This window comes from Camelus bactrianus, chromosome 16 (assembly GCF_048773025.1).
Source record: "Camelus bactrianus isolate YW-2024 breed Bactrian camel chromosome 16, ASM4877302v1, whole genome shotgun sequence".
NCBI classification, from domain to species: domain Eukaryota; kingdom Metazoa; phylum Chordata; class Mammalia; order Artiodactyla; family Camelidae; genus Camelus; species Camelus bactrianus.
Window position 1 is genome coordinate 40,035,783 of NC_133554.1, and position 27,016 is coordinate 40,062,798.

The window sequence follows — 27,016 nt, forward strand, 5'->3', positions numbered from 1 at the left end:
TGTGTTTTAATCATGTTAACCTAACCGAGCTAGGGTCTCCTCAACCCTCCACACAGCAAAGCCAATTTACTGACACCAGGTTGTGGTGAAGGAAAGTACAACTTTTATTGTAGACACCAAGCAAGGAGAATGGGGAGCTCGTACTTAAAAGACCCAAACTCCCCAATGGCTTTCAGGGAAGAGTTTTCAGAAGCAGCATTTGGGGTGAAGGCTACAGAGTACATGACTTTCTTCTAATTGGTTGGTGGTGAGGTAACAGCATGATGTTTCAGGAGTCTTAATCATCAACTTTCTGGTTCCAGCCAGTCTGGGGTCTGCATGCATGTGCTTAGCCTGTAGTTGCCTCCCTCTACTGGGTGGGGGTCTTAGTTCCCGCAGAACAACTCAAAGATATGTGTCAGATTGTTATGTATAGCCTTTGAGGAAGAACCAGGGCTCTGTTTTATCCTGAACTATTGTCATTACTTTTCTTGCTTAACTGCTTTTCCTTTATTTCTGCATTTCCTCACTTTCCTAATTAGTAACTGCTCGTGAGTGCTCTTTTGAACTCAGGGAAGACGAAAGCCTTTTTTCAGCAAACAAGAAACAGGATACAGAGGAGCTTTTGTGCTCGGGAAGGCCCCACAGGGTGCCGCCCCGTTTCAGTCATAGTGTGACTGATCACAGTGGAGCCTGATGTGTTCACACTTACCTGTGGGTTAAGATAGCTAAAGTGGTATGTGTTGGATTAAAATGTAAGTGACACACGGCTTAAATTTGAATCCTTTATCATACAGGAGATTCAGTAAGTGTAATTGGCAGAAACAACAGCAACAACTTTGACCTGAACCGAAATTTCCCAGACCAGTTCATTCAGATCACGGATCCTACCCAACCAGAAACTATTGCTGTAATGAGCTGGATGAAGGCCTATCCATTTGTACTGTCAGCAAACCTGCATGGAGGTAACAGCTACCTGATAGTTCACTAATTAATTCTTGTTGAGAGCATTTGAAAATCCTAGTGAAATTTTATCTGTTTATAGTCTTAGGCTATCTTAAAGCAAGTATCCTGTTATTGCTTTTATGGCAAAGAACAATAAAGCTCTTTTCTCAATCATTTTAAGCCAATTTCCTGGCTATTTTCCCGTTCCTCTCCTACCCCTCCCCTATCCCATAGTCCTCCATTCTCCCTTCTCCCAGTTCCCTCCCTCCCTCTTCCTCTCTGTCCATCCATCTCTCTCACCTGACCCCTCTGGCCTCCACCCCTCTTCCTCTCTCTCCCTTCCTGTATTTCTCTGTCACTCTATTCTTCAAGTGTTTTGTATTTCTTCCTCACAAGTGTTTTATATTTATCCCTCTCATGGGAATTTGGTTAACATGTTCTTTGTCATTCATGAAAATTAAACACTAACAGATCCAAATGTTTAGCCCTTATTTTTCCCTGAAGTTTGATAAGCCCTTTTATATATGTTTAGATGTTGACATTCTTTTATCTTTTACCTGTTGTTTATTTAACTGCAGCACAGTGACCTCATTCTCCTGTAGTATCTGAGCTCATACACCTCCATATAATTCAGCAGGGATTTATTAGTTGAATAGGATGAGAGGTCAAGATTAAAAATCATCACAATGTCCGACTAGGGTTGTGTAAATGAAAGTGTCAATACCCAAGAGAACTGAAAGCATATGTCTACACGTCACCGTGTACGTGGATGTGCATAGTAGCATTATCCGTAATAAGCAAGAAGTATAAATAACCCAGATGTCCACTGACTGATAATAAATAAAATGTGATATACAGTAGAATGTTGCTTGGCTCTGAAAAGGAATGCAGTACTGTTGCATGCTTAACATAAGTGAACCTTGAAGGCATGCTAAGTGATAGATGCCCACCGCAAGAAACCATATGTTGTACAATTACATTTTTATGCAGCATTCAGAAATAGGCAAATCCATGGAGTTAGAAAATAGGTTAGTGGTTGCCTCAGGCTGTAGAGGATAGTGATGGGGGAGAATGGGGAGTGACCACTAATGGATATGGGTTTTGGGGTTTTTTTTTTTTTTTGAGTACTAAAATGTTCTATAATTAAATTATAGTGACAGTTGTACAACCCTGTAAATATACTAAATAACATTGAATTATATAACTTTAAATGGATGGATTGTATGCTATATAAATTCTATCTCAATAAGTTAAAAAAAAAAAGAATGAAGTTATTAGCACCAGGGGCAGTGGGTAAGAAATTTAGTGTCAACATTTGTTGGAATATCCAAGGATACATCACAGTTGAGATTTCATATCATATAGATTAACCTGCCATTTTATAAATGACAGTGCACACTTATGTTTATTTGTATTTAAGAAGTAAATCGAGAGTCTCCAAAAATTGCTTTGAAACCTTGCCAGTAGTAGGAGAAAATACTTCTATAATTGGTAATCATGGAAGATTCTCAAAGATCCAAACAGGAATGATGAAGTTATAGCCTGGTTAGCAAAATACTTTTTTGGCTTTTTTCTTACTTTATGAATTTTATACCATGTTTGACAGAAAATATTTTTTACCTAAAGCTTTTAAAAATGTTCTCAGAATACATCACATGTCATATTGGCTAAATCTAAAAGCTTAATACTAGTTACATTCCAGTGAAAATAATTTACAAATGTACACATGTGGTATCAAGACCTTGGCATGGTAGGGGATAGATCGTCAATCATGTAGGTATGTTTCTTTCCACAATGTATTTTGTTTTCTCATTTTAAAATCTTTAAATGAATTTTGAAATCTTGGCAAAGAAATTTAACAGGAGTTCTTTGCTGCCAACTTAACAATTTAGAAGGATTTTGAAAGAATATAGAGAAAAGTAGGATTTCTTTTTGTAAATTTTGGTACTGATTTTTTTTTTACTGAAATTCATGTAACATTAACTGTATTAAAGTATATAATTCTTTGACTTTTAGTGCATTCATAGTGTTGTACAACTACCATCTCTATCTAATTCCAAAACATTTTAATCTCCCCAAAAGGAAACCTCTTACCCATGAAGCAGTTTCTCCGTTCCCCACACCTCTTAAGCCCTGGTAACCACCAGTCTGTGCTGTCTCTATGGACTTGCCTATTTTGGATATTTCATAGAAATGAAGTCATGTAATATATTACCTTTTGTGTCTGTCTTCTTTCACTTATCTTAGTATTTCCAAGGTTCATTCATATTGTAGCATATATTAATACTTTATTTCTTTTTATGGCTGAATAACAGTCCATTGTATTTGTTTATCTATTTATCCATTGATGGACATTTGGGTTGTTTTCATTTTCTTACCATTATGAATCATACTGCTACAAACATTGCCATACAATGTCTATTTGAGTCTGTGTTTTCAATTCTTTTGGGTTATTCTGTGTTTGGCTTTTTGATGGAAATATCATCAGATGATAATTTCATATTTAGTTTTTTGAGGAACTGCCAAACTTCCACAGTAACTGAAGCATTTTACATCCTCACCAGCAATGTATGAGGGTCATGGTTTTTCTGCATCCTTACCTTGTTATTTTCTGGGTTTTGTTTTTTTTTTTATTATACCTATTTTAGTGAGTGAAAGGTGATAATCTCATTACAATTTTGATTTGCATTTCCCTCATGGCTAATGATGTTAAGCATCTTTTCATGTGCTTTTTGGCCATTTGTATATCTTCTTTGGAGAATTTTATATTCAAGTCTTCTGCCCATTTTTCTTGGGTTTTTCAGCTTTTTGTTGAGTTGCAGGAGTCCTTTCTTTAATCTGGATTCTAGACCTTTATCAAATTGCTGATTTGCAAATATTTTCTCCCATTCTATAGGTTGTATTTTAACTTTTTAAATAATGTCCTTTGATGCACAAAAGTTTTAATTTTGATGAAGTCAAATTTATCTGTTTTTTATTGCTCATGCTTTTTGTGTTCATACTAATTTTTTAAAATAAACTTGTTGGAATATCAAGTCTTTTATGACTTTTTTTGGCCTTAGAAAATTAGCCATTTGAAAGACAATATTAAGTAGAAGTTGACTTTTTTCTGTTGTAATTTTTAGACATGGGTCACAGATCCAGGGTGAAATTAAATTTTTTGGAGTAGTTTGTGTAGGATCAAGTGTTGAAGTACACTTATTCTTTTTAGAACTATTTTTGGGAATAGAATGAACACAGCTCTTCATACTTGCTTCTTAAATTTTTTAAAAATATGAGAATGTTTGCTCATATTTGTTATCACAGGATTATTTCATCTGGATTCAAGTTGAATATTCTTTTACTTCCATGCCAAGGTATGACAAAAAAGGCAAAGCTGAGTAGCCTAATAGATGCCAAATAAATGGACAGATGGACCAATGAAAACAGTGTGACTAGTAGGAAAATAAAGAATTTGGTCCCGTGGTAGGGGAGCAGTTCAGGGCTTTTGCCTGAGAAGCACCCTAATTGCTTTCTGCCCTGTGGGGAGCATGAAGGGAGTTAATATCCTTTACATACGTTTTAAAACATCACTTTCTGTACTTTAGGTCATGAAAAATTGTGGGATATAATTTCAATTGACTAATTTATAATATGATCATAAAAGAAAATTTTAGCATTTTTTTCTGAATGAAGGTCAGGGTTGGCTCTACTACCATACATTAACTAGTCATTTAGTCTCTCCATTTTAGACTCCACATCTGCAAAATAAAATCTGAGGAGGTTGGGTTAATTGGACTTCAAGGGTCTTTTCTTTTTTTAAAATTCCATGACCTTATAAATATCTGAATTTTACTGAAAGAGTATCCAATTTTGCTCAATTTTTCTGATCCTAAATATTATAAATTTTATTTAAAATGTAAAAATTATTTAAATTAAGCCTGTATGACTTCTGGTTTCAGCACTAACATGTAAATTACACCTGTAAGTTCAGATAAATTCCCAAGACCTTTCCAGTTAAGGCAACCTTTAAGTGTCATGCATAGCTATTTAATATTTCATTTATCCACACTGATTTTCTGTTGAGGAAGTTAGCAACTTTTTTTTTTCATTTCTATTGAGGAAATTAGCCTTGGAAAATTGTACTGGTTTCCTGTCTGTGGCAGTATTGTGAAAAGCTCACTTTATGTTAATGCCTCATCTTGAAAGAAGTAACACAATGCATTTTCCTCACTTCCCTTGTAGGCTCTTTGGTGGTTAACTACCCTTTTGATGATGATGAACAAGGTGTTGCCACATACAGTAAATCACCAGATGATACTGTGTTTCAACAAATAGCACTTTCTTATTCCAAGGTAGGCTTGTGCTTAAACATAAAATACCATGAAAATTAATTTTTTGTTTAAAAATGCGTTAAAACAAAGTCTTGCAAGACTCAGGTCAAATACTTTCTTCTTGGTTAAGCCTTCCATGATTCCTTTCAGACAGCATTATCTCTTTTTCTCCTCTGTTTCCCACCTCACTTTTAAACATACTGCCTGTGTTTCCCCACTAGCCTTTAAGCTCAGGTAGTATCTTTTCTTCTACAGCTTTTAGCACAGTACCTGGAACATCATAAACTAAACAAACATAAACTAGCATGCTAGTTTATTTCACTTGACAAGTACTTAAATATAAACCTAGTAGTCTAAGGCGGGGTTGACACATTACAGCTCTGGGACCAAAACCAGCCCACCACCTGTTCTTGTAAATAAAGTTTTATTGACATACAGCCACAACTGTTATTTTACATATTGTCTGTAGCTGCTTTCTCTTTCGACATTTGAAAATAAGTCAGTGTAATTCACCATATTAAAAGACTAAAGAAGAAAACAGGTAATAAATCCATACAGTGAAAAATCAAAATGACATAGAAAGCTATCCATTGAAAAGACTCTCTGCTTTCCATGACTCTACATTGGTAACTATTGGTACTCCTGTTGGTAGCTATTCTTTTTTTTTTCCCCTAATTCTTCCTGTGTTTCTTGATGCAGATACAAATAAATACAAATAAAATTATTTTTTTTTAAGGAAAATTCCCAGATGTTTCAAGGTAGACCTTGCAAGAATATGTACCCTAATGAATATTTCCCACATGGAATAACAAATGGAGCCAGTTGGTATAATGTACCAGGTAAAACAATCTTTTATATTGTTGACAAAAATAATCAGTAAACAATAATAAGAACAGGAAAGAGTATTATTTGAGCCAAACTGAGGACTAGGCTGGATTACTCTGAGGTGCTGCTCTGGAGAATGGAGAAACATGGTTCCCAGCACAATTTTATATCTTGTTAGAACAAAGAAACATTAACAAATCAGGGGTGAATTTCTTCAGGGTTTCAAAAAAAGAGCATACCAGCATGTACGCAGTGAGTCAGTATGGCCTTGGCACCTGAGAAGGGAATCTTATCATCAAGGGAGGACCAGCATTGGTGTCCCAGGAAGAGGGGCATTTAACTTTTATTTTTGACATGGACATTCTTTGCTTCTCGTCAGTGTGCCCTTTTCCTTAATAATCAAAGCACAAGTACAATGCACATTTGATAGGCCACCAGCAGGCTATTTTAGTGTAAAATTCAAGTTAATTCATGTATAAACCAGAATGACTTCCCTAAATTTCAGTGAAATTTTCTTTTATCAATATCAAGGCCATATAACTTGATGGATTTTCTGTCCTCTTGGAGGGTGCTCCTTGTTACTGATTTTTTAATTTTAAGAAAGAATCATTCTTTTAAAAATACTGCATAAATAGTTTTAAAAATGCAAATAACCTTTTCAAATATTTTTATACTTGGTGTGCTTTGAGTTTTAAGTAAAAGTGATGTCCTAAAAGTTGATGAAAGTGTTATATTTTACCTCTGGCTATATTACAAAGAGCCTTAAATGTGCTAATAAGGAGAGTGGGAGCTGCATTTGAATTCTTCTTGAGCATGAAAGTGCAGATGTTCTGCCTATACCACAGGCATCAAAGAGCTCTCAACTGAATGCATTATTGGTTTTCAACCATGCTGATAAAAGAAGAATTTGGCTTTTTTTACTAGGAATGTTGCTTATCATTTGGGATCTGAACTACTTAAAGCTTCAGAGTAACGGATTTAAATTTTTATCCTTTAGGTGGTATGCAGGACTGGAACTATTTACAAACAAATTGCTTTGAAGTGACTATTGAACTAGGTTGTGTGAAATACCCATTTGAGAAAGATCTGCCAAAATTTTGGGAACAGAATCGAAGATCTCTAATCCAGTTTATGAAACAGGTGACTTATTCAAGAGTGACATGAAATTTCCCCCAAGAGCAAGAAGATTTTTGTGTGTACATGTGGTTTTCATGCACTGATTGTAAAATACACCCCATTTGAATTCCATTTTAACCTATCCATGTTAAACCTCCTGTCCTGTTTTAGGAGGTTTATATAGAAAATTCATGGATGGAAATGAGTTTATTTGTATGTGTGGAGAGGAAAATGATTAAATAATGTAATGATGTTTTGCTGTTAATGGTTAGTGGTCACTTTTTACCCTTGTCTTTATACAAGGCTAACATAAATTGAATACACACATAACCATTTGTCAAGTGATAGAAAAATGGGGTATGGGGTAAATGCTTTTATTCTTTTTTTTTTGCCAGTGGTTTACTGTGAGATGATTAATTTCCTTTTGTTTGGATATGCATGGTGGCCAGTAGGTAAAGACTTATTAAATATGCTAATAGTGGTTAAAGTTATCAGGATTATCTGACCAATACTTTGTGTCAGTACGTTTCTGCTTTATTTTTGCTGAGTGGAGTAACATAAAGGCTGTGAGTTTGCATACTAATTTTTTTAAATATTTTATTCTGAAAAATTTTAATCATCAAAAAATTATAAGACTAACACAATAAGTACTACTATTTCTTCACCTAGATTTAACAATTTTAAAATTTTACTGCATTTGCTTTATTTACACACACACACACACACAGTTTTGCTGAACTGTTTCAGTGTAAATTGCACGTGTTACAATATTTTATCCCTAAATATTTCAGAATACATCTTCTAAAAGTAAGGTTATTCTCCTACATGCCATCTCCAATTGCCACTATCTTAACTAAGAAAATTAACAGCAATTCCCTAATATTACCTAATACCTAGTCCATACTCTATAATTTCCTCCTCTTGTCCCCAAAATGTCTTTCTATAGCTATATTTTAGAACCAGAATCTAGTCAAAGTTCATATACTGCATTTGATTATTACATCTCTTTACTCTTTTTAATCTAGAATAGTCCTTCTGTTTTATTTTTAAATGACATTTCCTTTTTGAAATAGCCAGGCCAGTTTTCTTGCAGAATGGCCTATATTTTGCAATTGGTGCTCACGTTTAAACAGTTATTTATCTTCCTCGTGATAAAGACAGATCTAACTTATGAAAAATTTGCCTTTCAGAAGCTAAAATATTTTGTTTAGCGGGCAGTTACATTTAGCTGTACTCTGTGAACTCCATAAGCCCTGTTTGTTCCACATGTTTTTATTTTTTAACAATCTGTTATTTTGGATGTGAGCTCCCACAATAGAAGTTGATGACTTTTACCAGTGAAATCTGGGTGTCCTTGTCCTTTATCCAGGTTCATCAGGGTGTCAAAGGATTCGTCCTAGATGCCACAGACGGCAGAGGTATATTAAATGCCACCATTAGTGTTGCTGAAATTAACCACCCAGTGACTACTTACAAAACTGGAGATTACTGGCGTCTCTTGGTTCCAGGAACTTATAAAATCACAGCATCTGCTCGAGGGTGAGTGACTGAGTGCCCTGAAGTTGAGTGCTTGGAGATGAAACAACCATAGTTTCGTTTTGAAAGATTATTGCCAGAAAGCCTTATAGAGCCTGCTAAGCAAACTTGAGTTTAATGCTGAGAAGTTTAAAGCTGGTTACACATTTGACTCTTCTATGGTGGCAAAGTGAGTACATGAACTATCAGATGTAAGAAACCTGTAAATTACGTACTTTGAATGGTGGTCTCTTCTACCTCCTCTCAGGTCACCAGCCCCCTGTCCAGATATAAAGCCTTAGTGAGTGATTTCCTTCACTGTTGGTGACAGTTCTGGGAAGTACTTGTTAGGTGGGAAAAACGACTCCTATTCTGCATATTTCTAGTCATGTCCAAAAAATACCACCACTTTACATTTGTACCCTTTTAAAACTCTTTCACAGACACTTGTTTTTTATTGTTGTACCTTTGCCTTCTTGAGTCAGTGAGATTTTCTTACTTATTGCTGTTCTCTAAGAAAGGCCGTTTTCATCTTTTTTACAGTTATTCTTACCACAAAGATATATTTACTTAAAAAGAAAAATTAACTTATGATCTTTTTTTTCCTTGGAAAAAACTTAATTTTCCTTATATGTTCCCCATCCTTTACAAATACCTGAGACGGAAACCACCTGACTCTTTAATCTGAAACTTACCGTTTTTACCCTCTTGTAGTTGTCTTTTTTATGTTTTGGTATGTGTAGAGGTTCCCACAGAATATTTTCCCCTCCCCCTACTAGCTGTCTTATTTCTGAAGAGTTAGTTTGACCACTCATTGAAATAAGGGTAAATACATGGAAACATTTATAGTTATTGTTACTTAAAAAAAATGATTTCCAAATACCTAGTGGTTGGTAAATGAGTGGCTTAGAACTTAACTCTAATGAGTAAAGAAGTCTTTTTTGGTTTTCTTCAGTTTTGGCTTAGTACTGGAAAAACCACAGCACCAAGGTATCTGAAAAGTAGGGCAAGAATGATGCGTTTGGTACAGAAAGTCTTAAGTTAGTACTTTCTCAAACTTTTTGAACCATATACCCTGATGGCAGACAAGTGAACTCAGAGTCCATGAAATATGGGAATATCCCATATGGGAAACATGGGAAGAAAGCACAAGCTTTCTTTTAAAGTCATATTTAATCTTAAAAACTCTTATTTTATAGTCTACCCTTGTCTGTCCTGTGTTCATGTTTAAAATAAATCTTAAATGATCACAAAGTTTAAAATTTGACCCTTTAGGAAGATGCACCACATTTATCTCTGCAAGTATTCACACATCCTCTGCACACCTCTGTTTTCCCAGGGCCTGGGTTCTCCAGCTGAAGAAGCATAGCTCTGATCTGTTTCTTTTATTACAGGTATAATCCAATTACCAAGAATGTGACAGTAAAGAGTGAAGGGGCTATTCAGGTCAACTTCACACTTGTTCGATCTTCAACAGATTCAAACAATGAATCAAAGAAAGGAAAAGGGGACAGCACCAACACTGAAGAGGCCAGTGATCCAACTACCAAAGAGTTTGAAACTTTAATCAAAGACCTTTCAGCTGAGCATGGCCTGGAAGACCTTGTGTTACGCTCCTCCTCAAACCTGGATCTTTATCGATACCATTCATACAAGGACTTATCAGAGTTTCTGAGAGGACTTGTGATGAACTATCCACAAATTACAAATCTTACCAAGTAAGTGGCACCTTCTTAATTCCTCTTTTTTGCCCTTTTTTCTTCCTTCTTTCCTTTTTTCTTCCTTTCTTTTTTCAAGAGATTACATTCAGCATAAGCCACATTAAATGGTTCTTGTAAATCATTTAGAAATATTTGGGAGCTGGATGTATAGAGAGTTGGAGTTTACTTATTTTGAAACAGTTATTTCCTTGGAGATCTTTCTAACAATGTATCTTGAAAACTAATGAAGAACATTGAGGCAGAATTAACTTGTTAGATTAGCAATGTATAACCTGTGCCTCCAGAAAATGTAAAATCCTTCTTTCTAATGATTGCCTTGACTGATTTCAAAGCCCTTTCCACTTCTCGGCTGCAGATTCATGTTCTGACTGAATACTGTCGAGTTTGTTTTATTTTGCTGGGGCCAGGGTGCAAATTTGGAACTATGAGCTCACTTGTCGCGGATCATGTTTAACCTTTTGTTTCCTTCAAATTAGAAAATGAAGCCCGGTTGGCTGTCATTTGCTGTACTTTAGTCTCTACTCAGTCACTGTTCCCGGAAGCTTTAGGGACGTATGTGATGACGATTCTGCGAAAACATGCAGCACCGGCTTATGTGAAACTGATGCCTGAGACGGCTTTACCTTCGCTTCCTGGGGCTTCTCTGCCTCACGTTCACTGTTTCAAAATTATTTCCTTGATTTGTTGATTCCTATCATCTGCCTTTTGTAGGACTTTTACTTTACATTTTGCCCTGATTGTACGGTTCTCTATTATAAACCTAAAGCATTATCTAGCCTTTTACTTTTTCACTTGTTCTCCTTCTTTGGTTCTTTTAATTTTACCAGTAAATTTAGCTTCTCAAATACTGGTTTATAGTGTTCGTGGTTGCAAAGAATGATGTTCACTTTGGCAATACCAGTTACCTCTCTTCCTCAACTGATTCTTGAATATTTCTGCCCAGGTCAGGTTTTAACAGGGTCCATTTTAGTGCCATTTAGAGGCACAGACTCTTACTGTAAAATAAACAAAAACTTGGACATTATTTTGCTATCCATTTACTTAGTTCATTTAAGTTTTTTTAGCCTTTCAATTCAAGATGTGCTTTTTAAAAAGTTAAATATTTCCCCCCAAAATGTGCAGCACCTGCCAGTGGGGAAGCACAACACAGTTTTAGGTGGTCCTGCAGTGGTTGCTAAGTATCACTGAATAACATTGTGAGAAAGCAATACTTTTTCTATTAATTCTTCTCAATTTAGTGCTAACAAATATTTTTCGAACTCTTGTAAATCTCCCTTTATAGCAAAGAAAGCAGGCCTTAAGCTCAGAGCTCTTGGGCAAGCAGAGCATTTTAAATTATTTTTACTGCAATACTGATACTTTATTTATAGTAAAGTATAAAGTGTCCTATTTACATAAATTAATTTAGATTTTAAAAGTAAGGTTCTCTTACATTTGTGTATATTTAAATTTTTCATAATAAAAATTTGAGTTAATTTGAGACATATGTTAACTAAGTAATAGTACAGGTTATAGAAGATGGGGTAAATACTGTGAAGACGGTGTGAGAGTTACTGAATTTGGAGGAATGCTGAACTGAATCATAATCTTTCCTAAATCTGGTAGGATCTCACATCTATTTGCTTTCTTTGATCAAGGAAAACTAATTTTACTAATGTTTTCTGACACAAAAATTTATTATTTACAGACTTAAGACTTCATATTTTGTTTTCATGTCTTTTTAAAAAATCTGTAAGGCAGCATGAACATAATGCTTCATTACTTGCTGACTTTTTGTTTCTGGTTTTTGAAAGTTTGGGACAAAGTGCTGAATATCGTCATATTTGGTCCCTTGAAATCTCCAATAAGCCCAATGTATCTGAGCCTGAAGAACCAAAGATTCGTTTTGTTGCTGGTATCCATGGAAATGCTCCAGTTGGAACTGAACTGCTTTTGGCTCTGGCAGAATTTCTCTGCCTAAACTACAAAAAGAACCCAGCTGTTACCCAAGTAAGAAAATGGCCTGTTTTGACATGCTTTAAAAGGAGAAAACTCAAGAGATACAGTGATATCAAGTCACCATTAAAAATTTTAATTTCCCATAGATTTTACACAGAGGCAGTTTTAGGGTATTATAAACTTTTACTCTTTAAAAATGGACCTGGTATATAGTCATTGTTAATAGTGTCTTTCTGTTATATTTCTTTGTGTATCTTAAAAGGCATAGAGGAAAAAATAATAAAGTTTTGCATTCAGTCCTCTGTTCCTTTATGTAAAGTCAAGTTTCCCTTCCAGGCTGTACTCACAGTGATGTGCATTCTAAGTTGAATGACTTCCATTCCCAGTTATTTATAACTAGGATGCTATATTGAAACATAAAGTGGAAGAGAAATAGTTTTTCTTGTCATGTAATAAAGATGAAATTATTGGACATCTTGACTGCTAAGAGATTTTAGAAAAAGCAATATGGCAATGCCTACTCCAGCCACCCATGACTACAGAAAAGAACTTTGATCCAGAAGCTGACCACGTATGATTAAGCAGCCTGGTTCAGTGTTGCCTTAGAGAAAGGAAGGAAAGAGTGTATATCCATCTAGGACACTCGCTAATTGACACTATCTATGTAGAACTCAATAAAGGGGAAAGGAACTAGTAGTTATTTAATACCTACTGTGTGCTAGGTATTAGACTAAGTACTTTACATATATCATAATTTAATCCTCAGCCCTGCAATTATGTTATCTCCATTTTATAGATGTAAAAACTGAGGCAGAGATACTTGATAACTTACAGGAGGTTACACAGCTACTAACTAAGTGGTAAAACTGGGATTTAAACCCAAGCACGTCTCACTCTAAAGCCTGTACTGTTCTTTTATACCATACTGCCTCCCCTGAAAGAAATTTGGAAAAAAACTGATGTCATGATTAGGATCAGAAGGGACCTGTGGGATTAGATGAGGTGAACTTAAATCAGACTTGATCAAAAGTTATTTTACCATATTCAACAAAACAAATCCCATTGACTTCTTCATGTGAATTAGAGGAGTATTTCAAAGATTTTTTGTTGTTGTTCTTTTTTTAAAACGAGAGAGTACCTGGGACAGTGGTTCTCAACCCTGGTTAGAAACATTAGAAACATCTGGGAAGTTTTAAAAACTACCACCGCCTTTACCTTATCCCCAGAGGCATCGGTAATCCTTTAAAAGCTCCTTAGGTTATTCCAGTATTTGGACAGAATTTCTTCCTACTGATCTGATGGTTATAAGAGACTGTACATCCCAGACGAAACACCTACCAGAAATTTTAAAACTCCTTGTTTGTGAGAATTTGCCTCTCTGGTCTAGCTAGGTTTAGATCACTTTAGATTGCCATTTGTTTTGAGCTAAGTGCCAGAATTGTCTGGAGAGTTCAAGAAAATATACACATACCTAGAGACCCAAGCATATAGACTTGAGGGAAAAAAAATCTCCCTCAGGGGAGAGATTCAAGAATAAATGAATTAAAGGATCTCAGATATATTTTCAAGCTCTTGACTACTTTACCAGAATAAATAAATGAGGGATCACTTACAATTAAAAATATGTAGGATGAATTGTATTAGAAGTTCATGCCGTATCTGTAGCTTTCACTGCCTATGGATACGGATCATCTGAGAGAGAAATTACTATGGATCAGACAGATATCCTGCTGCTTTTTTTTTTTTTGATACACTGATTTCAACTCTTCTGTTTCATTGTTTCTAGACATACATTAATATTTGTCAGATTATGTGTTCCAGTTTTTAATCTGGAAATATAATACTACCATTATTATTAACCTAAACCAGTGGTCAGCAAACTTTTTCTATAAAGGGCAATATAGTATGTATTTTGGGCTTTGTGGGTCAGATGTTCTGTGTTGCAGCTACTCAGCTATGCCACTGCAGGGGAAAAAACAGTCATATGAATGGGCAGGACTGTGTGTCAATAAAACTTTACCTACAATAGCAAGCAGGAGGCTGGATTTAGCCTACACATGGTGGTTTCTGACCGTTGTTGTAAGTTACCAGGAGGTCTCTGGGAACATTAATGGTGCAGTTTTTTTTTTTGTTTGTTTGTTTCTTTTTAAATTTATTTGGAGCAGGAGAGAATTTTATTTGTTTTTTTAGTTCTGCGTTTTAAATCTGTGTTTAAAACAAACAACAAACACTTTCAGTTTGAGGCATAGGAGGGTATCTTTTGATTCCACGAAGAGCTAATAATAAACTCATTGATTTCTGTTTCTGTTTTAGTTGGTTGACAGGACTAGAATTGTGATTGTCCCTTCTCTAAATCCAGATGGGCGGGAGAGAGCACAAGAGAAAGACTGTACTTCAAAGATAGGACAGACAAATGCTCATGGCAAAGACCTGGATACAGACTTCACCAGTAAGACTAATTTTCAGGCCATTGAAGTACTTTGCAGATGATTTTCTCTTTGCTAGGAGATTGGTTGATCCTATTTTGTAGACGAGTAATGGAGTGCTTTCTTGTCTAGGATGCACAATATAAATGAATAGAAACATCTAGAAGAAATTTTCAAATTTTTCTTGTTTTCCATCTGCAAAAATAATTCAAGTTTTTTCTAAGAAATTCAATCAGTAATATTTGGGAGGGTTCAATAGTCATACCCTCTTATAATGTGTGTACATACACACACATACACACAGTGTATGTGTTGATTTGAGAGGGTCTGTTTCTTACTTAAGATCATCAGCTACACATACTGTTCTGCAACTTTTTCCATTGGGTATGTTGTCGACACCTATCCATTTCAATACTTACAAGTTTCTGACATTCTTATTAATGGCATCTAAATATGCTGTTAATGTATGGGTTATATTCTAGTTTATTCAACCATTTCCCTACTGAATGGACATTTCGTTTCTAATTTTTTGCTCTTGCAAACAATGCTGCAAAAAACACCCCCATTTCTGAAAATCTTACTTTCTTTCAAAGACAGGTTATTATTTTTTAAAGGGGGATATGTCCATCCCTTTTTGTTTCCAGTAATAATTTTCTTAAACTTCCTTAGAGCCATTAACCTTTTCACCTTATCCTGAAGTATGTAAAACTCAAAATAACCTACCTCCTAGAATATGTCTTTCTTGCTTGAGATAGTGACTTAGGGAATAATAAAGTATTTATCTTACAGATTTTCTGAGTTAGCCTTTGACTGTGTTCAAGGAAGGTATATTGTCTTAGCTACTCATACTGAAATTTTAAAACTTAACATTTTATATTTGACTTTTCTATTTTTTAGATAATGCCTCCCAACCTGAGACTAAAGCCATCATTGAAAACTTGATTCAGAAACAGGACTTCAGTCTTTCTGTTGCTTTAGATGGTGGTTCAGTGTTGGTCACATACCCATATGACAAGCCAGTACAAACAGGTATGTAAAATGTCACTTTACATATATACTGTTTAAGCTGAGATAGGACATTTCAATTAGGTAATGTCCCTTCTAAAATTTTTTCAAATGTTGAGCATTTGAGCACACTGCATGAACAAATAACCAACCTAAGAAGACTGTCCATATGTCAACAGTTCAAACAGTCACTTGGAGGAGGAATATCAGATCTAATGATGGCCTAGCTTTATTCAGTGTAGCCGTCCTGTCACATCCGTTCAGTTTACTCCATAAGCATTTATGGAACAATTATTATGTCTGTAGGTATTGGGTATACAAAAGACACAGTGCCTGCCCCCAAGAAATTCATATTATGTAGCCAAATATTAAGAATACAGAATTGCCCTCCCCTGCTTTAAACCTTGACTAACGGGTTGCACCTTATGATGGTTAAATAGTTGCCTGTTGAATCTCTCTGAGGCCATTGTATATGGAGATAGTTCATGTTGTTTTCAACGCAGCTTACGAGGGATATTGCTGTTAGGCCGCAGGTGCCCCAAAATGTAGTAAAACATACCAAAACAGGTTTGTATTTTAGTGTGGTAACCTGTTGTTAAACTCACCATTAGTGCCTTTTAATATAAGGAAGGTGCCTGTCTTCTTGTTCAGATTATCTTGAGCTGAACAGAACCAGGTGCTTAATTCTAATGACTCGTCAATAAACCTCAGTGAGGTGCAAAATTTACTAAAAGGAAAGGAAAATGACTTTTGTGTCCATGATGTTGAACTTGGAGGAAAATTGGGTTTCTCCACTAACTTCTGAATTTTTCCTTTTGTAGTGGAAAACAAAGAGACTCTAAAGCATTTGGCATCTCTTTATGCAAATAATCATCCATCAATGCATATGGGTCAGCCCAGTTGCCCAAATAAATCAGGTAGGTATTTTCCTTACCCTCTGTTATTGTTGTGGCTGCTTTGGGGGAGGAGGAGGACTTGCCTTATGGTCTTGCTGATCCTATTAACTCTCAATGCTTTTCTAGATGAGAATATTCCAGGAGGAGTAATGCGTGGAGCAGAATGGCATAGTCACCTGGGCAGCATGAAGGTATGCTTTATAGAGTACAGTGACGATGGAATTATAAGTACATGTTGGACGTTGAGTGAAGGAACAGGTAGCTTTTCTGATACAGCAGAGTGAATGGCATCTGCTTTTTGGCTTTCTTGACCTGTCAGCCCTTAAATTAAACTCTGACAGCAAATTTTTTTGCCATTTTCACCATTTTTAATTGTATAATTTAGTGACATTAATACACTAGCAATGTTGTGCAACCATCACCATATCTATTTCCAAAACTTTTTCATTACCACGAACAGAAACTCTGCTCCCCAAAGCAATAACTCCCCATTCTCCTCTTCCTCCAGCCCCTGGTAACTTCTAGTCTACTTTTATCTATGTATTTGCCTATTCTGAGTATTTCACATAAGTGGAACTGTACAATATGTTTTCTTGTGTGTCTGGCTTCTTTCACTTAGCAGAATACTTTCAGGGTTCATCCATTTCGAAGCATGCATCACTACTCCCTTCCTTTTTATGGCTAAATAGCATTCTACTGTATGTATATACCACATTTTGTTTATCATTTCATCTGTTGAAAGACAGGTGGATAGCCACCTTTTGGCTATTGCAAATAGTGCTGCAGTGAACATTTGTGAACAAGTATCTGTTTGAGCCCCTGTTTTTAATTCTTTTGAGTACATACTTAGAAGTGGATTTGCTGGTTGTATTGTAATTCTGTTTAACTTTTGAGGAGCTGCCAAACTTCCATAGCAGCTGAACCATTTTACATCCCCACCAGCAATGTATAAGGGTTCCAATTTCTCCATGTCCTCCCTCACCAACACTTGTAATTTTCCATTTTTTATTATAGCCATCATGATAGGTGTGAAGTGGTATCTCACTGTAGTTTTGATTTGCATTTCCCTGATGACTAATGATTTTGAGCATCTTTTTATGTGCTTATTGGCCATTTGTATGTTTTCTTTGGAGAAATGTCTGTTCAAATCTATAGCCCATTTTACAATTTTTTTTTCTTCAATCTTGTTGAGCTATAAGAATTCTTTATATATTTTGAATGCTAAACCTTTATCAGATAATTTGATTTACCAATAATTTCTCCCATTTTCTAGGTTGTCTTTTGACTTTCTTGATGATGTCCTATGATGCACAAAAGTTTTTAATTTTGATGAAGTCAGTTTTATCTATTTTTTTCCTTTTGTTGCTCATGCTTTTGTTGTCATATCTAATTCATTGCTAAATGCAAGGTCATAAAAATTTACTCTTGTGTTTTCTTCTAAGAGTTTTATAGATTTAGCTCTCATATTTAGATCATGAACACATTCGGAGCTGATTTTTGTATATGATATGAAGTAGGAGCTCAAGATTCATTTGTTTGCCTCTGGAAGTTCAGTTGTCCCATCACTATTTGTTGGAAAGACTGTTCTTTCCCTGATGAGTAGTCTTGGCATCCTTGTCAAAAAGTAATTGACCATAGATGTATGGGTTTATTTCTGGACTCTCACTTCTATTTTATTGATCTATATGTCTATTCTTAAGCCAGGACAGCCAGGACCACTGTTGTGATTACAGTATCTTTGTAGTAAGTTTTAAATTGGGAACTGTGAGTCCACCAACTTTGTTATTTTCCAAGATTATTTTGGCTATTCAAAGATCCTTCCAGTCTCATTTGAGTTTGAGGCTGGCTTCTCTGTTTCTGTAAAAAGGCTGTTGGAATTTTCTTAGAGGATGTGTTGAATCTGTAGATGACTTTGGGTTGTTCTGACATCTCAACAGTATTGTTTTCCTGTTCATGAACATAGTATGTCTTTCCATTTAATAAGTCTTCTTTAATTTCTTTCTGATAGCATTTTAATTTGTTGTCCATCCACTTCAGATTAATCAGGAGTTGTTAGCAGTTGGGTGGTTAGCTCATCGTTCCGTTTACATGTGCAACCAGAAACTTCATTTTGTCCCCTTCCCTGCCTGCCTTCCCTCCTTTATTTACTAAGTATATACTACATGTGAGGCACTTTGCTTTATGAATGATAAATAAAACACATTCCCTGGCCAATGGTACAATAACTATGTTACAGAATTAATTGCTTTGATCTAGAAGAGAGCAGCTCTCAATATGCCATGAGAAATTAAAGACAGAAAGGGTTAGAAATGCAGCCTTCTTTTCATGGGGGAGATTAGGGATGCAGAGATGGTGAACTAAGACATCCAGAAAGAGGAAGCAGTGTGGGCAGAGGCCCATAAGCAGTCTAGTTAAGTTAGAATATGGGGTGTAAGGGCGACCAGCAGAAGACAAGAAAGGAAAGAGAGTTTGGGGCTTTGAACACTTTGCTTTGATAAGGAATGGGGAGCCACTGAAGGCCTTGAGCAGGGATAAGGTGACATGATCTCAGCTGTGCTATGGAAGAACTAATCTCTTAACAGTGGGTTAAGATAGTTTGGAGGAAGGACAGACTGTGGTGCCGGGAGACTGGTTTAGAACCGCCTAGATAAGGACTAATGAAGGCCCAGATTAGAGTGGGGCAGTGGGAGTGGATTCAAGGGGTGAAGTTTCAGAGACATTGTAGAGGTGGAATTCATAGGATTTGGCAAATTCTGGATGATGAGAGAAACTGGAGTCAAAAACAAGAGATTTCATATCTGTGTGAGAAAATGAGTTAATGTCATTAACTGAATTAGGAAGAAGAGCAGGTTTGAGGGGAAAAGGTATTAAATTAGGTTTTGGAACCTGTGCACACAAGCATTTCCTGCCTTAATATTGCTGTATTGCTGTGTGGTGGCTTGAGCCTGCAGGTCGAGGGTATCAGAGGGCAGGTGCCTGTGCTTCTACTGCAAAGGGCGCCAAAGGCAGTAATAGCAGTGAAGTTCTAGGGTTTAGAGGGATGGTGACCCTCTGCATGTACTTACTCATTTATCCAACAAATCCTGATATACCCCCCTCTACCTGCCAGGCACTGTTGGAAGCACTGAAGATATAAAAATGAATTACCCACTATCCCTGGTCTTAAGAGCTGTCTTAGGATTGACCATGTCTGTGACTGATTATAATACCAAGTGGTTTATTTATATTCTCTGTGAAATGCTTTATGGATTCTCTGTTCACATCACAAAGTTTTCTTTTTATTCCCTTCATTTCATTTATTGCATTGCAAAGTTTCATTTTTACTTTTACATATTAATTATCCTACATTCTTTTGAATTTTTTTCCAGGATTATAGTGTTACCTATGGCCACTGTCCAGAAATCACAGTATATACAAGCTGCTGCTACTTTCCTAGTGCCGCACAGCTCCCTTCATTATGGGCAGAAAATAAAAAATCTCTTCTTAGCATGTTGGTGGAGGTGAGTCTTTCTCTTTTCACTCGAAAACAAACTCCCAAGAGTGTTTAATGAAAACCTTTGTCAAGACATTTTCTTAATCTTTTACCAAAACTTTATTTTTAAATCTATATAGAAGGGAGAATTTTGTTCATCTTATATTGCCTAAATAGATGCCACAAGTTCACAGATCTGTGTATATTTAAGTAATTTAACCCTGTGCGATGTTGCAGGTTCTTCCATTTGAGTATCACGCGGAGTTACTCGAGACAGTGTCCTGTGGTGGGAAGTAAATCTTTCAAGGCGTCAGAAGATTTGGGTTCTAACATTTTAGGCTTTGGCTGTATCAGAGTCCTCTTTTCCCTTATTTCCATCTCTGTGCCTCTGAAGCAGTGAATGACTAGCAGATGAGGGCACAGTCAGTGGGGAAGGAGGAGTAAGCCAGTCTTAAGGTGGGGTTTTGTTGTTTTGTTTGTTTTTGTCACACCTCAAGCTGTTGCCTCCAGACTATCTGGCACTATGAAAATAGAAATTTATATTTTAAACTTTTTTTTTTCAGGTTCACAAGGGAGTTCGTGGATTTGTTAAAGATAAGACTGGAAAACCGATCTCTAAAGCCGTCATTGTGCTCAATGAAGGAATAAAGGTGCACACAAAAGAGGGAGGCTATTTCCATGTGCTGTTAGCCCCAGGTGTCCATAACATCAATGCCATCGCTGACGGGTATCAGCAGCAACATTCACAGGTAAGAAACTTGAACTGAGTTGTCATGTAAATTCTTATTGTTAATAGTGCTTCTATGTAATTGGAAACTCTTGTTAGAAAGCTTGTGAGGAATAAAGAAAAAACGTGACCACCTCTTGGTTATGATGTCTTGTAATCGTTCTGTCCTTTAACAACAAAAGGGAAATTTTTGTAGCATTTTGTATTCTTTAGATGACAAGGAACCATCTCCTTGGTTTGCTATAAAGGCTCTAGGAATAGAGCAGGGATACAATGTACCTTAAGTAAACTTTTTCACAATTCTTGCACTTTATCTTTCTAGGTCTTTGTGCATCATGATGCAGCTAGTTCTGTGGTAATAGTCTTTGACACAGATAACCGGATATTTGGTTTACCAAGGGAGCTTGTGGTAACTGTATCAGGTAAAGAAATTTAAATTTTCAGTAGTTGAAGTTAAAACCAATCCTGGCATTTCAGTTTGAGAGTGGATCGCCTCCATAATCACCTGAAGCTGATCACTTTTCCTCTATGTCTCCTTATCCAAGCATGATTTTCCTGGAACACTGTGCTCTCACGTGTTCTCATGACTTGTCCTCTCACATTTTCAGGTTTGTACTCAAATGTCACCTCCACAGAGAGGCCTTCCCTGATTACCCTAGCTAAAATAGTACTCCTGCCACTATCTCCACTGTACTTGTTTCTGTTACTGCACTTAACACTACCTGCCATTGTATTATATATTTAGTCATTTATTTGTATTCGATCTTTCCCACTAAAACATAAGCTCCAGCGATTTTATCTGCCTCCCCACTGCCTAGAACCATAGTTGGCATATAGGGAACCTTAGTGGTCGTAATAAAGAGTTGTTGAGGGTGTGAATGATTTGCTTTATACTAAAATCGTAAGTCCCTTGGACTTTGACTTATATTAGTTCTGTTTCTGTCATGATCCTAGAAGGAGAAAGGATTTGTTTTCTCCAGGATTAATGTGTGCCATTGCTTAGAAATTTTAAAAAATGTGGTAAAATAATAAATACTCTGCTATCTTTTGACACAGAGAACCTTGGTTCATTTCTAAGTACAACTTGGACCTGATGCAAAATAACCAAGCTTTAATACAGGGTGTGGTAGGGAGAGCTCCTTAGTTGAGAGAGTGATATATTGGAAACTTGGTCAAATCATAGGGCCTGCTGTGGACTGTTTAAGGTGGAGTTCTTAACTTGAACCAGTTTCTAATCACTAAGTGGTTAGAAACACAGCAGCTGGTATTCAGCCATGGTTTAAATCTGACTCTGCCACTCATTTGCTGTTGTGAACTTAATTTTTATTCTGATTTTATTGTTATTATTTTCTGTTACTTAGACTCTTATTCTGAAACCCTTTGCACAAATATTTTAAATGAGTTTGGGATGAGATGAAAATTGTTGGGAAAGGAAAAGTAGAAGTCATTGATAAGAAAGCAAGTTGCACAACAGTAGACCCAGTTTGACTTCATTGTGGTAAAAGAAAAAATATATATTGATACACATGAATGAAGAAAAATCTGGAAAAAATATTTACTAGGGTTGTTAAAAATGATCTTGGGGAAACAGAAATGAGAAGTGGGGTTTGGGTTTTTAGTATTTCGCTTATCTATATTTTTCTAATTTTGCATATGATACATACACTACTGCTGTAATAATAAAAGGTTGTTTTTACATGCATGAAATAGAAATAAAGTAAATGAAGGGCATATTATAAAAAGTGCCATTGTAAGCAGCTGCTTATTTATATCCTTCAAATAGGACACCACTCACATGGTGGTTTTGTTTGGCAGGTGCCACCATGTCAGCATTGATCCTAACAGCTTGCATTATTTGGTGTATCTGCTCAATCAAGTCTAACAGACACAAGGATGGCTTTCATCGGCTCAGGCAGCATCATGATGAGTATGAAGATGAAATTCGCCTGATGTCAACCGGCTCCAAGAAGTCTCTCTTAAGTCATGAGTTTCAGGATGAAACGGACACTGAAGAGGAAACATTATATTCTAGTAAACATTGAAACACACATCTTGCATCTCTCCCAGCATAAGTACCAAGCAAAATTGCAGTTCCTTTGGGGAGACACTGCATTAAGAAGAAAGACTATCTTGCTTCTTCAAAGAGCTTTGGGAAGTTAACTTGCTAAATTTGTATTCTCTGTGAAATTGGCTGGCAGTTTTGGACTTCCCCTCTTAAAGTACTCTTACCTTTAAAAAAAAAATCTGCTTTCTATTTATGCAGCAGAGATGGGACAGCCACTTTGTTTTTCCTTTTAATTTAAGATCAGCTGTTTGGAGCTTATGTTATAACTGCACAAAGCCAACTAGTGGATGTTGTATTTTGCACATCAGGTGTTTACTAGTGGCTTTAGCTTTTTCTCTTTGTTTTAAATGGCCAAAAGAATCCAGAAACATTAAGGCAGGGACAGCAGTCAGAATCTGACATAAAGCTTTAAAAACTCGAGGTTTTTCTCAACCTACTGAGGAGTACTTTTCTCTAGTTATCAAATAGCTGGAGTTTCTCTTATTATTCAGGTTTAATGGAGGCTGAATTGATTTTGAAGCTTATATAATATTAGGAAATGAATAAATGGGCTTCCGTATTTGGCTTTTTACCTGTTCCGAGGCTAGATTAGAACTTGTGGGCTGTCTTCTAAGCAGGATTTCACTACCTCTCTTGTAAAGTTTAGCAAAGTTCTAATTATCCCCATTTTAAGGAAGAACTTGTTGACTTTGTTGTACAAGATCTAAGTGTCCATTTGAGTGGAGCTGAGAGGGAGATCTAGCAAAAGCTGAAACTCATGTTGCCTATCTTTTAACTTGGTAAAAACCCACAGGTGCTGCTGCTTTTATCTGTGAAGCACTAGTTTATTCTAGGAATGCCTAATTCTTTAATATTTCCTAAATTTGAAACTTTTTCTATGTTGTACAGTTAGGCTTTTGAGATGAGCTGGCAATCTACAAGATCTGAATTCTACTGAAAATACCTGGAAGTGTGGAAGAGACCTACTTGCACACTTGAACACAAAATATCTGCACTTCACGTCCAGCCCAAGCCTGCGCCCTGTAATAGCACCCTGTCATTGAAATAGTTTGGCCAGTCTTATCCATAAAGGCCTCTGCAAGTGATTGGGTTCTTTGTCCTCATGTTTCATCTGACCGTCTCTTCTTGATCAACCAGTTTCGTTAAAAAGTTCGGTTGAAAGCACTTAAATATTGCTCCCTCCATTAAAAAAAAAAAAAAAGTAACTGTGGTGAGAAAGTGTCATCTTCAGTGCCAGTCGGGGTTATTGCAAAGGCCTAAAAGATTTACGTTTTATTGTGTTTGTCATATCATGCTATTCAATGGAAATGATACTTTTTGTAAGTATGAATCTTAACAATGATCTAGTGATTTAATACCTTTGAATGTTTTAATGGCCAAGTTGCTGCTGAACTTGTACTAAATCAGGGGATCAAAAAACTTGCTCTCATCTTTTCAAAGCGTATCCTGTATACAGTAATGTATCAGTCATCCCAAAGCCTTCATGTGGAGTGGTTTAGCACCCACCTAGGTCATTCAGCCAAGTTTTGTAAGGAATGTACTCAAAGTGGCTTTATAAGAAAATATTTGGTTTAGCAGAAATAATGAAGTCATGACATTTATTAATGAGTGTCTGTGATCTAATTTGTGTAGTTCAAGGGTAAGCCATTCTGCTATTAATCCTGTTACTAAAAACTCAATGTTGAGCCCTTGCCACCCCATCCTGCCCACCACATACGCAGAACAGAGTTTGTGGAGTGCTAATTCTTAATGAAATATACATGATTTAATTTCTTCTAATCATATTTTACACTTTCCTTAAGGGGATGATGTGGTGGTATTGCACTTTTCAGCTTTATTTTTAAGAGTGCGAAGTCAGAAAACCAACAAAGGGCCTATGAGTGACTGGCTCTGCTTGGGACATTGCAGGTAGAAATGAAACCAAGTTGACGTGACAGCCTTCACTTTATTAGCATTGGTCTTCACTAGAGGATGCCTTTTAAATTCATTTCTCTCTTGAATTAAACATGTCTTTCACTGTACATCCCAGTGGCTGGAGTCCATACCTTTTAAGCATGTGTAAACATTTTTTTTAGAAATGAACATACAAATAGTCCTTTTATTAATTTTTCCTGAAAAGAAAACCAAATTATGCCATAAACCTTGACTCTCTAGTGAATTTATAAATAATGCATTGCTCTGGAAAACAAGGCCTTCTCAGCCTGTGTTACCTGTTAACATGAATGTACAGGATCATGACTACTAAGACTGTGTTCTCTGCCCTGCGTTGTCTTTTATTTGTGGATCTAATCTGATATTAGACCACATTAACTGCTTAAGGCATTGAAGCCATATGGCTTAGGGAATGCATTTCTTCAGTATTTCTCCTAGAGACTTTCCATTTCCTTGGAGTCATAGAGGCAAGTAAGTATCACAGTATTAAGAAATATGCCCAAACCTGAGTTGTGCCTTTCTCTGCTCACAAGGCTTTTTTTTTTTGGTCCTGGTGGTCAGTTTGTAAGCCCTATTCCCTCCCAGCTCCTTAATAAAAGTCAAGTGACTGAGTAAGTAATGTTCGAAGTGTCTGCCTATATAAGTGTACTTGTACTGATTATGCAGTTCAGTAAGGTAAACTCAAGTTAATTTCAGAAGGAAAGACCCTTCTTTGGTTTTTATGTATTTTGCTGAACATTTGAGTAGTAATTGGGATCCCACCCAGTTGAGGAATGCTTGTAATTCTCATCGGATGGTGTTTACTTTGGGACTCTGTCCTCCTCCAGAAAGGAAACGTAATGTGTATGTGGCCCAGTGATTGGTTAATCTTTGATAACTTTTACCTGAATGGGATTTGCTGGCTTGATAAATATTGAACTTAAAACTAATTCTGAGTTGACAAATAAATAAAGGTAGTGCTTATGCCTGAGCTTATTGTGTTTCTGAGCTAACGCCAGGTTACTCAGTAACCATGACCTGTTCCTCCATTTCCATGTGTTCTCAGCAGTAAACCATTTGACTTTCCTGTGGCCAGAAATGCACTTGTGCCAGGTTCTGTCCTTGCTGTATTAAAAGCTTCTATGAATGCTGTAATACTGCCCTATGTTAACGGTTCCCTGGTGGAATTGTTTTTAACAGAAGCAACTTTCATGTTACTACAAAAAAATTCCACGATGGTTGGTGTTCAGTAGTTTTTTATCTAGCAACTTTTTTCTGATTTGTTTTAATTAAAGCACATTTGCGGGGAGGGTAAGTAGGGTCCTTGATTAATGTCAGCTGAACTTGGATTTCCAGTTCGTGAAGAAATACTTCCCAATGCTCATTTCTCCTATTTTTAGCAATAATTCATTAATATTCCACTTGATTTTTAGAATATTACCCCGGTTGATTTTGATTTGGCAGAATCTATTGTGGAATTTGAAAATAGGCTACCATTTTGAGGCAGTTGGATATAAATTATATAAATATGTATGATTATGGCTTTTATAAAAGGCATGACATGAGTGTACTAGCTACAGTCTGTGCCGGCCATGCGGCAGATTTTCTGGAGGTATGACATAATGGTATTTTTTTATACTCAGATTAAAAATCAACTTTTCACCTCTCCATTTTTTCAGAGTGACATTCCCCAGCTCCAGAACAATCTATAGCTATTTATATGAGGTGCCCAAGACTCATTCATCTCAAGTGCTTCAGCTTTTGGTTTTACTTCATGCACTGTGCCTTCAAAATGAAATTTTTAAAAGGGACTTTAAACGAAGTTGAATAGTAGTTTTAAAAAGTCAAATCTGTGTAATTTATGTGAAATCTAACTGTAATGAGGTCCTTTCTGTTTTTTATATGTAAACAGATCTACTAATCCTGTATAAAAGTTATTTTATGATGTTTGTCTTTCTTTGTGTTTTGTCTCATAATCTTTTTTCAAAAGCAATAGACCAGAAAAAGCTATTGTTCCAATTTGAAAGTTACGGATTTAGTTTTTCTACCTATACAAGGGGAAAAATAGTACCAGGCAAGGAATACAAGTTGTTAACTGCAGAGTGTTTCTGCCTTCATGAATTAACTCAAAACTATGTTTCTGGAATAATTACATAGCAGCT

The 27,016-nt window shown here is 36.1% G+C and overlaps 1 protein-coding gene across 1 annotated transcript in view; it reads left to right on the forward strand.

Moving 5' to 3' along the window:
* Positions 1–26,799, forward strand: part of CPD (carboxypeptidase D) — a 58,237-nt gene extending 31,438 nt beyond the window's left edge. The window contains exons 7-21 of the mRNA XM_010958335.3: positions 777–944; positions 5,149–5,258; positions 5,974–6,076; positions 7,060–7,202; positions 8,548–8,717; positions 10,088–10,411; positions 12,208–12,403; positions 14,666–14,801; positions 15,676–15,807; positions 16,605–16,700; positions 16,806–16,870; positions 20,048–20,179; positions 20,715–20,900; positions 21,201–21,300; positions 22,694–26,799. Of these exons, the coding sequence (XP_010956637.3) occupies positions 777–944; positions 5,149–5,258; positions 5,974–6,076; positions 7,060–7,202; positions 8,548–8,717; positions 10,088–10,411; positions 12,208–12,403; positions 14,666–14,801; positions 15,676–15,807; positions 16,605–16,700; positions 16,806–16,870; positions 20,048–20,179; positions 20,715–20,900; positions 21,201–21,300; positions 22,694–22,920 (2,288 nt within the window). The 3' untranslated portion in view covers positions 22,921–26,799. The remainder of the gene's footprint in view (positions 1–776; positions 945–5,148; positions 5,259–5,973; positions 6,077–7,059; positions 7,203–8,547; positions 8,718–10,087; positions 10,412–12,207; positions 12,404–14,665; positions 14,802–15,675; positions 15,808–16,604; positions 16,701–16,805; positions 16,871–20,047; positions 20,180–20,714; positions 20,901–21,200; positions 21,301–22,693) is intronic.
* Positions 26,800–27,016: the final 217 nt, after the last annotated feature.